Source organism: Myotis lucifugus, unplaced genomic scaffold (genome assembly GCF_000147115.1).
Source record: "Myotis lucifugus unplaced genomic scaffold, Myoluc2.0 scaffold_13, whole genome shotgun sequence".
Lineage (NCBI taxonomy): Eukaryota > Metazoa > Chordata > Mammalia > Chiroptera > Vespertilionidae > Myotis > Myotis lucifugus.
In genome coordinates, this window is record NW_005871061.1 from 593,919 (window position 1) to 611,210 (window position 17,292).

A 17,292-nucleotide genomic window follows, 5' to 3' on the forward strand; every position below is an offset into this window, starting at 1 on the left:
TCTGCTTCTCAGTGTCCCAGTAATCGCTGCAAGCCCCTCGGAGAGAAAGCTGCCCTAGGGTTCTGACCGATGCCAGACAGTCCCACTTCTCCCGTATGAGTCTGGGTCCCTAGAGACTCGCCCGGAACTGGAGCTCAGAGCCTGAGACTCCCTCCCGATTGAAAACGACAACCGCGCCCTCAGCCGCCAGCCGGCTCCGCATGCACCTCCGCACCTTAGTATTTTACTTCCGCACTGCGCCTCCTCTGAGTCTGGGTATGCTTTTCTTTCCTTCTAGTTGTAGAATTTCCACTCAGCCAGCCTTCCTGTGGTTCTGGGTGATGTCCGTTCCGTCTTTTAGTTGTATTTTTGAAGTGGTTGTTCGAGGCAGCAAACTCTGGTGTTTACCTATGCCGCCATCTTGGGTGTCCTCTTAGCCTTTCTTATATTTAATATATCCCAAATATTTCTCAAAGAGCTGCTACATGGCACCAGTTAATGTATTCCCTTCCACCAGCACCATCCCAGTTCGGTAAAAGCTGTAACAATTTCTTTGCCACGTATCTATTCCAGGTGCCTATCTACTCCACCTACCACCAATGATGGAGTCCTCATTGCAGCAGGTGATCTATATGCAAATTTTCATCACAATGTATGCTTTCCTCAACTGCTTCTCATACCAACTGCTATAGACTGGCTTCCTGGAGAGCAGACCCAGAGACAGAGTACAGCATGAAGGGTTTTTATTAGGTAATGCTCTTGAGATCACCACCTGTAGAAGGGAAAAGAAAGGAAGTAGGATTGGACAGAGGGAGAAATTAAGCTATGCCATTTAGAGCAAGAAGGCCATGTCAATCAGTCATTGCGTGTGAAATACCCCAGGAAGGGGGTATAACCTTGGTGGAGGTGACTCTCCAACTGAGGCAATTCCTGAAGAGGGCTGACAGCTGAGGGATGTCTGCTGGCATCACTCCTAGCAACTAAAATAATAAGCTCTTTATTCCTGAAGGGAGATTAAGGCAACAGATTGCACAATCAACAAGTGTGATATATTTTTTTCCATTAGAAAGTTGGTTGCCATCAGATGCTAGAATTGAGAATAGTTTTACTTTTAAAATGATTAACATTACTTAAATTTTCAAACATTTACAGCTTTTTAAAAATAATATTTATTTAACAGTTTAATTTGTACCTTCTAAATATTTAGACACAAATATGTGAACCTCCATTTATATTTCTGATCTAGGTCCCTAAAATTCTATTTATAGTTCTCCTTAACCTGAATCCATGAGTTTCCTTTTAGAAAATTATGTAAAAAATCCCGGTTTATTATATGAAAGTCAGAAAATACAGATGAGTTAAAAACCAATAAAATCACCCATCACTCTAACACCCATAGGCAACTATTAATATCCTCAGAGTATACATCAGAATTTTTACATAGAGATCATTTAAATATATACTTTTATTCATTAAAAAGTATATGTGCTTATGCAGCCTATTTTTCCCACTTAAGATTATATGCTGAATTTTTTCCAAGTAAATAAGTGTAGGTGTTCATCAACATTGTCAAGACTTGCATGATGTTTCAATGTGTGGACATACCCTAATTTGTTTAGCCAAGTGCCTATTTTGAGACACTTGACCATTCACAGTTTTTCACACTTCAAAACTGGGTGAAGTCTTATGCAAGCCAATTATTTGATTACTAGAGGTCCAGTGCATGAAATTCATGCACATGGGGGGGTGTCCCTCAGCCTGGCCTGCACCCTCTCCAATCTGTGACCCCTCATGGGATGTCCAACTGCCGGTTTAGGCACAATCCCTGTAGCCCGATTGTCCCTAACTGCCCTCCCCTGCCAGCCTTATTGCCCCCAACTGCCCTCCCCTGCAGGCCTGATCAATCCCAAGTGCCCTCCCCTGACAACCTGATCGCCCCCAACTGCCCCCCTTGCTGGCCTGACCACCCCCAACTGCCCTCCCCTGCTGGTCTGATTGCCCCCTAACTGCTCTCCCATGCCGGCCTGATTGCACCCCTAACTGCTTGCTCCCCTGCTGGCCTGATCTCTCCTAACTGCCTCTCCCTCAGTCCCCGCCACCATGGCTTTGTCTAGAAGGAAGTCGGACATCCAGAAGATGTCCGGTCAACCCAGTCTAATTAGCATATTACCCTTTTATTAGTATAGATTTCCTAAGGATAAATTTCTACCAGTAGAATTACTGTGTCAAAGAGCATGTACATCTTTTTTGTCTTTTTAAAAACATATTTTTATTGATTTCAGAGACAGAGGAAGGGAGAGTGAGAGATAGAAACACCAATGATGAAAGAGAATCATCAATTGGCTGCCTCCTGCATGCCCCCTACTAGGAATCAAGCCTGAAACCCAGGCATGTGCCCTGACTGGGAGTCGAACTGTGACCTCCTGGTTCATAGGTCAACACTCAAACACTGAGCTATGCTAGCTGGGCCAGCAAGTACATCTTGAAGGCTTCTGAAACATGTGTCCAAGTGGACCTTGTACCAGTGTATGTTCCCACCAGCACACTTTGAGAGTGCCCCTCCCCCCACACCCTTACCACTCTCTAGGTTGGGAGAGAGGTGGATAGTCTTCAATATGAATGTCAACAGCTCTCTCAATGGTTCCATAAAGGCCCTGCCTCAACCAACCTTATAAAATAAATCTGATAGAAGCACTAAAAATTATTCTTTCTTATTATATATGTATAATTTTAAAGATATGTTTTCTTATTTCAAAATAGTAACTAGCCCTGGCTCAGTGGTTAGAGTGTCAGCCCTCCCACCAAAGTGTCTCCGGTTCGATTCCTGGTCAAGGGCATGTACCTGGGTTGCAGGTTCCATCCCTGGCCCCAGTCAGGGAGGCACCTGGTCGATGTGTTTCTCTCACATTGACGTTCTGCCCTCTCTCCCCCGCCCTCCCTCCCTTCCAAAAAGAAAGGAAAAAATATAGTAACTAATGTATTCACTTATAAAGATAACAAGGTTGGTCAAGAAAGAGTTCATTTTCCTATCAAATGCCTCAAGACTCTAAAATAAAATTGTCCCTCCCTGTAGTCCCCAGAATAGGTCCCAGCACTTCTTCGTTCAAAGGGTCTCTCACTTGCTTCCTCTCATCCTTCCCATGACCAGCAGTGACATTTCAGACTTTCATCATCTTGTACTTGGACTATGGTGGTAACTTCCTAACTGATGTTCCAATCTTCGGTGGCTGCTCCTGTCCCCTCCCCAACTCAGACCCATCCTGCACCAAAACAGCCACGTTATTTCCTTTCATCCTGTCATTCCCAGGGTCATGAAAGGCTTTCGTGTCATTCAGGGTTGGATGGAGTAATATGCAAACACCTCAGTGTAGCAATCAGGGACCCTCCATGAATGCGACTCACTCCCACTGCTCAACTATATTTCTCACCACTCCCTCTTCCACACTTTGTACTCAGGCAGGCCAGCCTTCTCTCTGGAGCAGCATTCCCACCTCCATGCCTTTCTTCCCACCATTCCTTCCTTCTCCAATGCTCTTCTGTCCTGTTTTTATCCTATCCTTTAAGCCCAGCTTACTTAAGCATCCTCTCCTCTGTAAAACTTTGCCTAAGCACTGTTACCTACAGAACTTTCTGCCCTGATGGGGACAGTCTGACCGAAGGGTCTGACCATGATCAGAGACACCTAGTTTTGTTACTATCATTTTGTTTCGGTACTTCTTGCCTTTCCAAATAGATCACAAACTCAAGGAAAAAGACATGTCTTTTTACTGCTTCAAGCACACAACTTTATTGATGACAAAAATAAAGTCTCAAATGTATAAACATAAGTCCACACAAAGGACCAAAGATTACCTTACTTATGAAGAATTGGCTTAGTTTCTGCTCATGAAGCATACTAAAAACATCTCGATCTAGACAAGGTAAAAAGCAACACATGTATTTTCAGTACAAGTTTGAATTAATCTGGTGTTCATAAAGTGGTCCAGCAACAAACCATCATAAATAACATCAGTATCAAAGTTAAAATGCAATTTACAAAGTGTATTACCCCCAGGATGCAAAACCAAAATATTACTCAGATTTGTTTGGAAACATACAACTAATTAAAGTTTACTTAATAATAACTCAACTCTTTTTTTGACCTCAGGGTCTTTGTATTCTGCTGCTAAGACTCGAAGTTTCTTGGCACATGCTTTAGGTCGTTGGAATACAAAGTAAAGGGAATTTTTACTGAAACTGTCCTGGGTAAATACTCTTGCTCTTCTTTTAAAATGGTCATTTATATTTTCAAATAGTAAAAGAGCATTAATAATATTCTCTTTTGCCTCTTTCTTGCTAAAAATATTAATTATTGATGTTGGTGCACTGGCTATGAGCAAATCTTTTGTCATAGATGGATTTTTAGAGAAATTCAAAAGCATACCCAAAATATGTTCTTTCGTTTCTCTACCTCCCACAGTTAACAAACGAAGAAATTCTGAAATATAATTTGTAACCATATGCTGATATTCACTAATTATAGTCAGGTGCCTTATCAATCTTAGTCCAGCCAGCTGCACATTGAATTCAAGGGATAGGTGACGGTATCTTCACATACTTGATTTAAGTATGTTTTAACCTTCCTATGATCTTCAGCAGCCACCGAGATGTTATTTAGTGCATTTAAAGCCTTCTGCCTAACACTGGGGTGGGGATTATTGAGCAAAATTTCAATAATTGAGATTCCACCTCGCTTTATGAATGACTTCATGGGAAAACGGATAATCGGGACTGTTAAATAGAGCATTATTGGCTATTTCATGAATAGAAGGTTCTTCAGTCATCTCAATCATGCAAATGAGTTTTTCAAGCTCTCGTGGATCCATGTTAGTTTTGTGTTTACAGTGGAAAGGCCAGGGCTGAGCTTTCGCCCCGGACCTGATCTGCTTTCTGAGGCCATCTTCAGGTAGTAAGCAGGGTTCATTTTGGTATGGATATTTCATTTCCGTCCAGATCATGGTTTCTGCCCATGATCCCATTCCTGCCCCAGGAACCATGGACGGATATGTGCCTCTAGACTCAGATGATTTTTTAGTCTTAGGTGCAGATTTGTTTCCACTTCTGTTTTCATTACTATCCCTGAACCAAGACCTTATATCAACTCCACCAGCAGCCTCAAGCTTATCCTTGTCTCCAGCCCCACACTCAAAACTGACATTTTTCTCACTCTTGGATATGCACTCATTGTTCTCACTCTCAGTCCAAAACAAGGATCTTAAACTGATCTCCTCAATATCAGGGCTAGACGCTCTACTTAGTTCATCTTCATCTATATCCTCAGCCAAAGTCCAGGACCTCATGCCAGGCCCTTCCCCAGCCCCAAGCCTAGACCCTGAAGTGGTTGTATCTTCATCCCAGAGCCAAGACTCTTTCCTGGCCTCAGCCCCCACAAAGGAATCCATAAAGGCCTCCTCTTCAGATCTACTCCAGGACCCAATACTGGCCTTGTCCTCATCCTCAAATATGGAACTAATGATAATCTCTTCCTCAGTCACTGATCTGGATTCAATACTGGGTTCATTTTTATATCCAGATCTGGACACAATACCAGCCTCTTCCCCTCTCCAAAACCAGGATCCTGTACTAGCTTCAATCCCAGCCCCAAGCCAGTATCCTTCATTGTCCTCCACCCCAGCACTGACCTGGGACCTTCCACTGGCCTGGTCCCTAGTCCTAGCCCAGGACCCCCCACTTGTCTGACTTTCAGGTCCCAGACTAGACCCAGCCCAGGATTTTCTACCAGCTTGATTCCTAGTGCCAGCTCGGAAGCCTCCTCCACTGGCCTGACCCTCAAATTCAGGTTTGGAACAGCTACCTGCCTGATCTCCAGCCCCAACCCAGGACCTTCCACTAGCTTCCTTTCCAGTGCCAGCCCAGGACTGAACATTGGACTGGTCCACAAGCCCTGGCCTAGACCCTCCATCAGCCTGTTCCCCAGTCGTAGCCCAGGACCCACTCCTGGACTGGTCCACAGGCCCCAGCGTGGACACTCCACTGGCTTGATCTGCAGTGTCAGCCCAGGGTCTTTCACTGGACTGGTCCTCAGACCCCAACCTAGACCTTCCACTGCCCTGGTCACCAGCCTCAGCCCAGGATATATTTTCACTAGCCTGATTATCAGGCTTGGATCTACCACCAAGTGGATCGCCAGTCCCAACCCAGGACTCTCCAATAGCCTTGTCCACAGTGCCAGCCCAGTCGCCAATACTAGCCACATTTCTAGCCCTAGTCTCAGTCCAGGAACCTCCATTTGCCTGAATCCTATCCCCATCCAGGGACCTTCCACTAGCCTGCTTTTGAACTCCAGGCCAGGACCCTCCATTGGCCTTGTTCTCAGCCACTGTCCAGGACCCTCCAATTGCCTCTTCCCCAACCCAGGACACCTCACTGGCTTGGCCCCCAGCCTGGGAACCCTCACTAATCTGATCTCCAGTCCAGGGTTCCCCAATAACCTTGTCCTTAGTGCCAACCCAAGACCCTCCGCTGACCTGGTTCTCAGCCCCAGTCCGGGACCTTCTAATGGCCTTGTTCCTAGTCCAGAGATCCCCACTGGCCTGGTCCTCAGATCTATCCCAGGATTCAATACCAACCTTATTCTCATCCCTAGCCCAAGGCCAGGACTTAATGCCAGCCTCATCACAAGCCCCAGCCCAGGACCTAATACCAGACTTATCACTAGCCCTGCTCCAGGACTCAATACTGGCTTCATTCTCATCATCAACCCAAGACATGCTATTCTCCCAGTATCCGTCCTTGGCCTGAAACCTAAATTTGATCCATCGCTCAGAGGCAATCCAATCTTCAATACCAATTTCATTCCAATAATAGTCATGGACTTTAGGCTGTGTCTTTCCACAGGCCAGAGTACCTGTCCCACCTTCACTGTCAGAAGTGAGCATGGCCTTAGGCTTGGGATTTTTATAGACAGCACCTTCTTCTGTGGTTTCTGTCTTAGATTTGGGTATAGCTTTGTCCTTTGCACCAAGCAACATCTTACTCTGGGAAAGGGCCATGGACTGAGGCTGGCCAGAGACCATTGTATCTTTTCTGGCCTTTACCTTAGATTCAGCATTGGTATTGCACTTGACCTTACTCCTAGCACCAAGCAAGGCCTCACCATGGGAACTGTCTGAAACCTGGGGCGGAGAAGAGCTTGTTGTATCTGCTCCAGCCTTTAACTTGGACACAGTATTGGAATTGCCCCTGACCTTATTCTTAGCACCAAGTAAGGCCTCACCCCAAGAATTAGCCACAGCTTGGGGCTGGGCAGAGCTGGTTGCATCTGCTCTGGCCTCTGCTTTAGACACAGTATTGGGATTATTATCCCTGACCTTATTCTTAGTAACACACAGGGCCTCACCCTGTGAATTGGTCACAGCTTGGGGCTGGACAGAGTCCATTGCATCTGGCCCAGCCCCTGCCTTAGATGCAGCATTGGCATTGCCCTTGACCTTATTCCTAGTAACAGGTAAGGATTCACCTTGGGAATTAAACACAGCCTGGGGCTGGACAGAGCCTGTTGCATCTGTTTGGTCCTCTGCCTTAGACACAGTATTGGGATTATCCTTGACCTTATTCTTAGTATCAGGTAAGACCTCACCCTGAGAATTAGTCATAGTCTGGAGCTGGTCAGGGCTAGTTGTATCTGGCCCACCTCCTGCCTTAGATGCAGCATTGGCATTGCCCTTGACCTTATTCTTGGCACCAGGCAAGGCCTCACCCCAAGAATTAGCCACAGCTTGGGGCTGGACAGAGCCCATTGCATCTGGCCCAGGCCCTGCCTTAGACACAGCACTAGGATTGCCCTTGACTTCATTCGTGGTACCAGGCAATAACTCACCTTGGGAATTAGATACAACCTGGGGCTGGGCAGAGCTGGTTGCATCTGCTCTGGCCTCTGCTTTAGACTCAGTATTGGGATTATCCCTGACCTTATTCTTAGTAACACACAGGGCCTCACCCTGTGAATTGGTCACAGCTTGGGGCTGGACAGAGTCCATTGCATCTGGCCCAGCCCCTGCCTTAGATGCAGCATTGGCATTGCCCTTGACCTTATTCCTAGTAACAGGTAAGGATTCACCTTGGGAATTAAACACAGCCTGGGGCTGGACAGAGCCTGTTGCATCTGTTTGGTCCTCTGCCTTAGACACAGTATTGGGATTATCCTTGACCTTATTCTTAGTATCAGGTAAGACCTCACCCTGAGAATTAGTCATAGTCTGGAGCTGGTCAGAGCCCGTTGTATTTGGCCCAGCCCCTGCCTTAGATGCAGCATTGGCATTGCCCTTGACCTTATTCCTAGTAACAGGTAAGGATTCACCTTGGGAATTAAACACAGCCTGGGGCTGGACAGAGCCTGTTGCATCTGTTTGGTCCTCTGCCTTAGACACAGCATTGGGATTATCCCTGACCTTATTCTTAGTACCAGGTAAGACCTCACCCTGAGAATTAGTCATAGTCTGGAACTGGTCAGAGCCAGTTGTATCTGGCCCACCTCCTGCCTTAGATGCAGCATTAGCATTGCCCTTGACCTTATTCTTGTCACCAGGCAAGGCCTCACCCTGAGAAATGGCCATACCCAGGGGTGGGGCAGGGCCCTTTGCATCTGGCACAGCCCCTGTTACAGACACAGCATTGGAATTGCCCTTGATCTTATTCTTAGTACTAGATAAGGCCTCACCCAGGGAACTCACTACAGCCTGGTGCTGAACAGAGTCTGTTTTATCTGGTTCAGCTCCTGCCTTAGACACAACATTGGGTTTGCCTCTGACCTTATTCCTGGCACCGGGCAAGGCTTCACCTTGAGAATTTGACACAACCTGTGACTGGACAGAGTCCATTATATCTGCTCCAGTCTCTGCCTTAGACACAGCATTGGGATTGCCCTGGAGCTTATTCTTGGCACTAGGCAAGGCCTCCTCTTGGGAATTGGTCACAGCCTGGGGTTGGGCCGAGCCAACTGCATCTAATCCAGCCCCTGACTTAGACACAGCATTAGGTTTGCGCCTGTCCTTATTCCTGGCACCAAGCAAGGCTTTGCCTTGGGAATTTGAAAGAGCCTGGGTCTGTGCAGAACCTGTTGTATCTGCTCCAGTCTCTGTCTTAGACACAGCATTGGGATTTCCCCTGACCTTATTATTGGCACCAGGTAAGGCCTCACCCTGAGAATTGGCCACAGCCTGTGGCCAAGCAGATTGCGTTATATCTGTTTGAGGCTGGACAGATCCATTTGTGCCTGGCTCAGCCCCTACATTAGACACACCTTTGGGATTACCCTGGAACTTATTCTGGATACCAGACAAGGCTTCATCCTGGGTATTGGCCATAGCCTGAGGCTGACCACAGGGCCTCATTTCTGCCTTAGCCCCTGCCATAGAAATGGCATCAGGGTCTCCTCTGTCATCAGCTTGGGACTTGGCCCCACCCTGAGGCTGTGCATAGGTTTTCGTGTCTGTCCTGACCCTGGCCTTTCTTTTGCCTTTGGCTTTGCCCCTAGCCTTAGTTCTAGTACTAGGTAAGGCTTCAGCCTGGCTTGTGGCAAAAGCCTGAGACTGTGCCTTTGTGTCTGTCCCAGCCCCTTCCTTAGACATTGTGTTGGCATTGCCTTTAGCATTAATCTTACCATCAGGCAAGGCATCTCCTGGGACACTGGCCACAGATTGAGGTTGTATACAGGACAACATATCTGTTCCAACCCCTAACTTAGAAATGGCATTGGGATTACCCCTGGTCTGAACTCTGGAATCAGGCAAAGCCTCAACCTGAGAATTGACCTTCAGGTTTGCCTTGGCCCCCATTTTAGACATGGCATTAGAATTGTCTCTATCCTTAACCCTGGCATCAGGCATAGTCTTAGGCTGAGAAACAGTCTCCATGTGAGCTCCAGTCACTGCCCTAGTTGTGACATTGGTATTTCCCCTTTCATCAACCCTGGCATCAGACATTGCCTCAACCTGTTTCTTGGTCATAGTCTGATGTTGTGTAGAAGCTCTCATATCTATCTCTGTTCCTGCCTTGTACATGGCATTGGTATTACCCCCAGCATCAACCCTTACCCCAGTCATGGTCTCAGCCTGAACCTTGGTTATAATCTGAGATTGGGCAGAAGTCTTCATGTCTTCCCCAGACTCTGCTTGATACATAATTTTGCAATTTCCCTTGTCTTCAAGCCCAGCACAAGGCATCTCATCAACCTGGATCTTGGCCACAGCCTGAGATGGTGCATAAGACCTTATATCCATTCCAGCTCCTGCCCTAGACATGGTATTAAGATTTCCCTTAGCATCAACTGTGGTACCACACCTTGCCTCAGACTGAGTCTTGGCCACATTCATAGTCTCTTCCAGGGCTCTTGCTTTGGTCTCAGCCACAATTCCAGTCTTGTTTATGGCATTCATCTTGGCTACTTCCCTGGTTATTGCCAAGGCCTCATTCTGTGTCACCAGTACTCTGTTCATCTCTGTCTCTTTTTCAGCAAATATATGAGCTTCCACTTTGGTCTGGGTCATTGCTTCTTTCTTGGCCTCTGCCCTGGCAAATAGTCCACAAGCTTTAGCTTTGGTCTGGGTCACTGCTTCTTTCTTGACTACTCTCTCAGCCTCAGAGTCAGTTTGAGTCACTGCCTCTTTCATGGCCATTTCCTTGGCTTTGACTTTGGTTTCAGCCAGAGTCACTGCCTCTGTCATAGCCATTGTTTTGACCTCAGATTGGACCTCTGCCTCTGCCCCAACCATTGCCTTGGCCTGAGAGTTGGCTTTGGGTCTGCCTCTAGCAGTGGCCTCCATCTCTATATCAGCCCCAGCCCCACCTCCTGTTCCAGTTTCTGCTCCAGTCTTGACCTTGGATCTAGTCTCAATCTCTGTCCCATCCATGGCTTCACTCGTAGCCAAGGTCTGGGTCTGTACACCAGCCACAGTTTCCATCTTGACTCTAGACCCATTGCTGGCAAGTCTCCTCATACTCTGGGCTCTTCCTGTGGTTAATCTATAAATGTAATAGCAGGTACCAGCCCAGATCACCAGTCCTGCAGTCACCCAGCCTACTTCCTGAATGCGACCCATGTAATCACCCCTGCTGATGCCACAAATAAGGTAGGGGGGATCAGAAGGGCTGGGGAAAGAGTGCGATAGGTCTGTAAGGGTGCTGGTCTTCAGCTCAAAGGCCACTACAGCTGTCACTGGAGGTGGACCTAGAAGTGGAGGAAGGAAATGGACTAAAATTTCTCTTCTAATTCTGTGCATCATACAGACAGATACACAGAAGGACAGGAAAGTGTAGAAATAATGTGCTTAGTTGGAGAAGAGAAGCATTAGCAAACTCTCTCTCCATCCCCCCCTTTTTTATCACCTCCCCATTTTCCCTAGTACCCAACAATTTTCCCCAAGGTACTTTCATAGACATTTCCTTACACCAAATAAATAGTGGAAAAGAATGGTGGGAGGGCTGACTATGAGTGGGAGAGACTGAGAAGCTCTCAGACCTTGATTTTTTACTGGACCTACTCTGTCACCACTCCCACAGGTCCCTATCCCCATACCAACCTGTATTGATCCAAAGCAGTTCCCTCCTCTTTCCTTCTCTTGATTTGTGATACACCCGAAAGTAGGTCTATATACTCATGAGATCTATGGACCTAGAGACAGACAGACAGAAAGACAGATGGAAGGACAGATGGGAGTTGAGATTTTGCTCTTCATGTGACTGACATATTATTAGCAAACTATCTCCCTCAGTTCACCCCATTCCCTGTATCAAAATTAAAGTGAGGGTGTGGGGTAAGTGACAGGAAAGGTGGGAAAGTTGCCTGGAAAGGGGAGAGACTGAGGATCCTCCAGACTTGACACTGGACCTACTGGATACACAATGGTTTCTACCAACCCACCCTGGAGGTCTACCCAGGCAGACCTTTCTCTTACCAGTCTCTACTGATCAGGGGCAATTTCCTCCTTGTTTCTTTGCTTCCAGTCATCTCAAGCCCTGCAGCAAACCTGCAGGTAGATCTATGAATAAATAAACAAACAGGCGGTAATAGAGACTGAATCCTTCATAGAACACACAAGCACCCTGGTCCCTGACCCCAGTACCTGCCTTGCCAGAGAGCTTGGGTCCAGTTGGCTAATGTGTCCCATTTTATGGTCCCCCCTCTCCTCTTCTTTCAGTCATACTCCAGCCCACCTTTACCCCAATATCCCAAAATGTTTCCTGCACTGAAATCAATATGGGGTGTGGCAACACTGTGGAAATCTGGCAGATTGTAGGAGAAGCAGAAGTGCCATCTACTGAGACCCCCTCAAGTACCAGCCACATTCTGTTCCCACCCTCTCAGACACTGCCCACCATCACACCAACCTCCACAGTTCTAGACAAGTCTCCCCCTCTCCCTTGTTTCCAGTGGTAAACAGCCCTACTGCAGATGTATGGGAAGATCTAGGAACAAAGAGAAAAAAGGGGAAGGTGAATGTTGAGTGCTTGTGGCATTTCAGTAATTAAGACACAGGTCTCAGTAACCCCTCTTATTGGATTTAGAGACCCATTCCCTAGCAGGCAAAACCTTGGGCCTCCCCAGTACTGAAGTAGGAAGGGTGAGAAAGGGAGGCAGGAAAAAATAAAAGGGGAGTGGCATGGGCAAAATCTTTTTAAAAACACCTGTAGCATTCTAGGGCTTCTTCCAAAAGTCCATCATTTCCTTCACCAAGATGTTCAGACTGGCAGGGTATCTGAAAACTGAAGGATGGTGAGAGAGATGGAAGCCCCCGGATCCCATACTCGAGAATCACCATAGCCTACTGCTATCTACTTTCCCTCAAACCCATCTCTAGGAGTCTCCAGCAGTAGAAAAGACAAGGTGTGGGGGGAAGCTTTTGCTTTTGCAAAATCACTATTCCTCCACGGAAAACTTACTATCTCTCTCTCTCTCAAAAAATAATAATAATAATAATAATAATAATAATAATAATAATAAGTAATGCTCCTTAATACAACAATTTGTATCTTCTCAATATTATCTGAAGTACCAATTAAATCATCCATAGAAAAATTTGCTATCTTTACTGGTCTTCAGTATAAAATTTAAGTTTAAAGCCCTAAGCTTGGTAAGTAGATGCAGTTTAGGGAAAGTTCCCTAGCTAGCTTCACCCCTTATTCCAACTAGATAGTGGCTGCCGAAGTCCCTGTCATATAGAATTCACAACGCACTTGGGTGGTTCACAGCCAGTGCTCATGCTCACACTAACCTTCACAGATCCGATGCAGCTTTCTCTACTCCTTCCTTTACCTCGCCACAAACTGCAACACCGAGCTACACAAGACAGGAATAAAGGCACTGGGTGCTTGCACCAGCACCCTGGACACAGATCCCAATACTCAACCTGTCGGAATTCAGACCCTTGTTATCAAACTTCCCTCCCAACATTCAGGTAAGCCTCCCCCACCAACGCAGGGCATCCAGTCACTAAAGCCCACCATTTTCTCTGCCAACACCACCGTGCAAATCCCTTCCACTGAAATGAGCAGGAAGCTGAACAGACATGAGCGGTCAGTGATTAGAGTCAGGGAGGAAGGAGCATCACAATCTCGATATTTCCCTCTTGAGACACCCCACCAGCTAAGCCCAAGGTTCCCCTCCACACACTAGATGGGGGGAGTGGGTTCGGGAGATTCAGTGGGAAGGCTCCTGATAATTGAATCCGCATTGTCCTTCACCCCTGGTTGCAGCTACTGGGGTTGCGGCGCGGCTGCCGCCCTGGGCCCCGCTCGTCCCAAGCCCTTACCTGCTCCGCTTTTCCTGGGCCCGATGCCAGCCTGCCTGCGCAGGGCAGCGGGGAGCTGGTACCCAGAAGGGTGTGATGACTGCACCGCAAGCTGCGTCGCTCTGCAGCTCTTGGTCACGTGAGGGCTTGCGTCACCAAGGAGCTCTCGCGCTCCCACCCTCCCCCCGCCCTGCTCCCACTGGCCAGAGAGGAGTTTGACAGGGTCTTCCCCCCACTCCGAACGCAGAACTCCCCCTCCAAGTCTCTGCTGTACCTCCCTGTCACTCAGTTGGGTCCTCTCAAACCTGAGATCCTACAAGTGGCCTCACCTCCCTGCAGTTGGGATTTATTCTTCCTTGGTTACCTGCGAGGGTCTGCATCCCCCCACCCACTCCCAGGCCTTGACCAGACGCTTCTTTGAGGAATCCCTCTCCCTTAGACTATAGAAATGATGCTCCCCATCCAGTACCTTGTTGCACCAAACAAGGCTAAGAAAGGGCTGTCAGGAAAGGAAGCAGAGAGTGGAAGGAGAGGCTTAATTTTCTTCTTATGCTCCTTTTTTTTTTCTTTTAACATTGCATTCATTGTTTTTGTAAATCCGGAAATTCAGTCAAGCCATTTTCATTTGACATTTAGAAATGAGGTCGTAAAAATAACAAAAGACTCATTTTTTACATTATTTTTGCACCACATTAAAAAATGTTTTGTAGTTGCTACAAATGATTTCACAGTTTTCAAAACAGACTAGTAATTATTGACATTTTAAATACAAAATTTTCCTAAACAAAATTAACAAGTTTTTAATGTGATCTATAAATTAATCTTTTGGAAAGACACTCAGTTTTCTAATCTTGGCAGATTTCCACAAGTGATTTACAGTCTGTTGAAGTTCTGGCTGAACTTAAGCTCTTGTGTCAGGTGTCTGAGAACTTCTTCATATATGACTCCTGGATGATTGAATAAAGATCCAGCTCCAGATTAGCCTAGTGCCTGAAAACTAGTGATTTCCTTGATCTACCAGTTTTCCATTCAAGAGGTTTTATTTGAAGTTTTCACATAAGCATGTGGTCAAAGTAGTCTGTCTCATCACACCCTGGACCAACTGCTTACCCCACTGATGGAAATGAGGCTTAGTATGTGGAGTTTTCATTTAATCATGATGCTGGTGTGTTATCTCCGCTATCTGTCATTCGTGTGCTATATTACCCTAGCAGTAGTTAGTGTTTAGCATGTTCCAGTAGAGGTAGCAGTGAGTTTGTGGTGTCTGTAAATTACTGCAACACCTCAGAGACGAATGTCATTTTTCCCTCACAGAAAGCACAGTTTATGAGAGCCCAAGCAGTTTCCAGGTAAAAGAAGCCTTTTGTTACAATTTCACTGCACCACCCATTCAAACCCTTCAGAATAATCCCAGAATTTAGGGACAAAGTATGCAGAAATTAGTCTCTAGACATCCAGCTGTCCCCACTGGGGAGTCATACCCTAAATATAGACCATTCAGGCAGCCTCTTTCTTTGAACTTTGAAATATGACACCCCAGCAGGAAGCTCCTCACGTGAAAGGCCCCTGTGTGTAGGAGGGCCCCTCTAGGAGGTGAGCCAGGAGCCCAGAGTGACATAGAAATTTATTCATGGCTTTTCAGAAGTCAATTGCCCATGACTAACTTATGTTCTTCACCCAAGGGAAAGATTCAGAAATCAATTAAATAAACATTTAAAACTTCAGTAAGGTAAACAAACAAACAAAGCCCCAAGCATAGGATGTCAAATGGCTAATTTATAATAATCAAAAAACTCTTACAAATCACTAATAAAATAATAAACAACTTGATAGAAAAATATGCCCATGACTTGAATGGGTTTATTCACAGAAAAGAAATATAAATTATTGATAAAAATATGAAAAGACACTCAATTTCAAAGAAATGCACGTCGAAACAACTATGTATTACTATGTTTCAGCTAGGAGTTTGTAAAAATTTAGAAATGTGATGATATTGTTGACTGGTTTGTGGGGAAATTGGTACTCCCATACTCTGTTGGAGGGAGATACTCTGATAAAATCTTTTACCGGAGAGCAATTTGTCAAAATCAATTGAATAGTAAATACAGGGTGGCACAAAAGTAGGTTTACAGGTGTTCATATCGAAAATAATACAATAATTAAGAAGTATGAGGCGGGGGCAGGTAAGCGATTAACCAAAGGACTTGTATGCATGCATATGAGCATAACCAGTGGACAGAGACAGTAGGGGGGTGAGGGCATGTGCTAGAGGGTGGGAGCAGCCAGGGAGAGGTCAATGGGGGGAAAAGGAGATTTATGTAATACTTTAAACAATAAATAATTTTTTAAAAAAGAAACAATACAAGAATAAACCCTGGCCCTAGCCTGCGGACTGAAAGGTCCCAGGTTCAATTCCAGTCAAGGGCACATGCCTAGGTTTTGAGCTCAATCCCCAGTAGGGGGAATGCAGGAGGCAGCCAATCAATGAGTCTCTCTCATCAATGATGTTTCTCTCTCACTCCCTTCCTTTCTGAAATCAATAAAAATATATTTTTTAAAAAGAATAAACTCTGTTTCTCATGCTCACAACTGTAAACCTACTTCTGCCAAACCCTGTATCAATGTCTCACAAATTCTTTAACCCAGCAATTGTATTCCTAGGAAATAAGCCAGCCTACACACATAAACAATTTCATAATATAAGTGCTTGTAAAGGTTTAAAAGAACTGAATCAATATAAAATGTCCGTCAATAAAGGAAATATAATACATTATGTTAAATCTATACAGTATAGTTAATTTTAAAAGATTTAGGAAGATTAAAAATGGCTGTGGAGTAAGTGGAAGCTCACAAACATGCTCCCAGGACCAAACTAGAATTACAACTAAAATACAGACAAACTTCCTAAACGATCAGCTGAAGACTCTGTGGAGATAACCCTGATAACCAAGGATAGAAAGTGAAGATTCCATAGGAAGAGTGGAGGCACGAAATGGCATGTCGGGCTCCAACAGACAACAGCTGAAGTATTGGATAGATATCTCAGCTGGGGGGGGGGTTGCCACTGAGACCTTTGGGGTCTAGTTCCCAAGCTGGGACCCCCAGCAGAGAGCACTAGAACTGAGAAAGGTGCCCACATAACATCTGGTTGTGAAAAACAGCAGGATTGCTGTCTGCCAGGAAGAGATAGCTATAAATGCAGGCACCCTCTCAAAGGGCCAACACACAAAATTCTGTGTGCAGCCACTCACCTTGTGCTCTGGCAGAGGGAGGGCAGAGTGGGCTGGAGCTGTATAAACACAAGCCATGGTTGGGGGATCCAGTGATAGAACTCAGAAGGCAGATACCCGGATTCCTGTGTTGAGTCACTCCTCATGCTGTGGAGGTCATCTTTCTCAGGCAAACCTGTGCTATCCTGCTGTTTTTGCCTGGGGAGAAGATAGTTGATGAACCCTATTGGAAAATCCCCTGCCCCTCCTGTGGAGTTTCTGAGGCCCATTAAGAGACGTGGATCCCCACTGCA

General features: G+C 46.0%; 1 protein-coding gene across 1 annotated transcript; it reads right to left on the minus strand.

Moving 5' to 3' along the window:
- Positions 1-4,082: 4,082 nt before the first annotated feature.
- ARMCX4 (armadillo repeat containing, X-linked 4) lies at positions 4,083-11,078 on the minus strand. The gene is given in 6 exon segments (XM_023750452.1): positions 4,083-4,543; positions 4,546-4,708; positions 4,710-7,010; positions 7,374-8,279; positions 8,400-8,837; positions 9,348-11,078. Coding segments are annotated over 6 exon segments (6,000 nt in total).
- Positions 11,079-17,292: the final 6,214 nt, after the last annotated feature.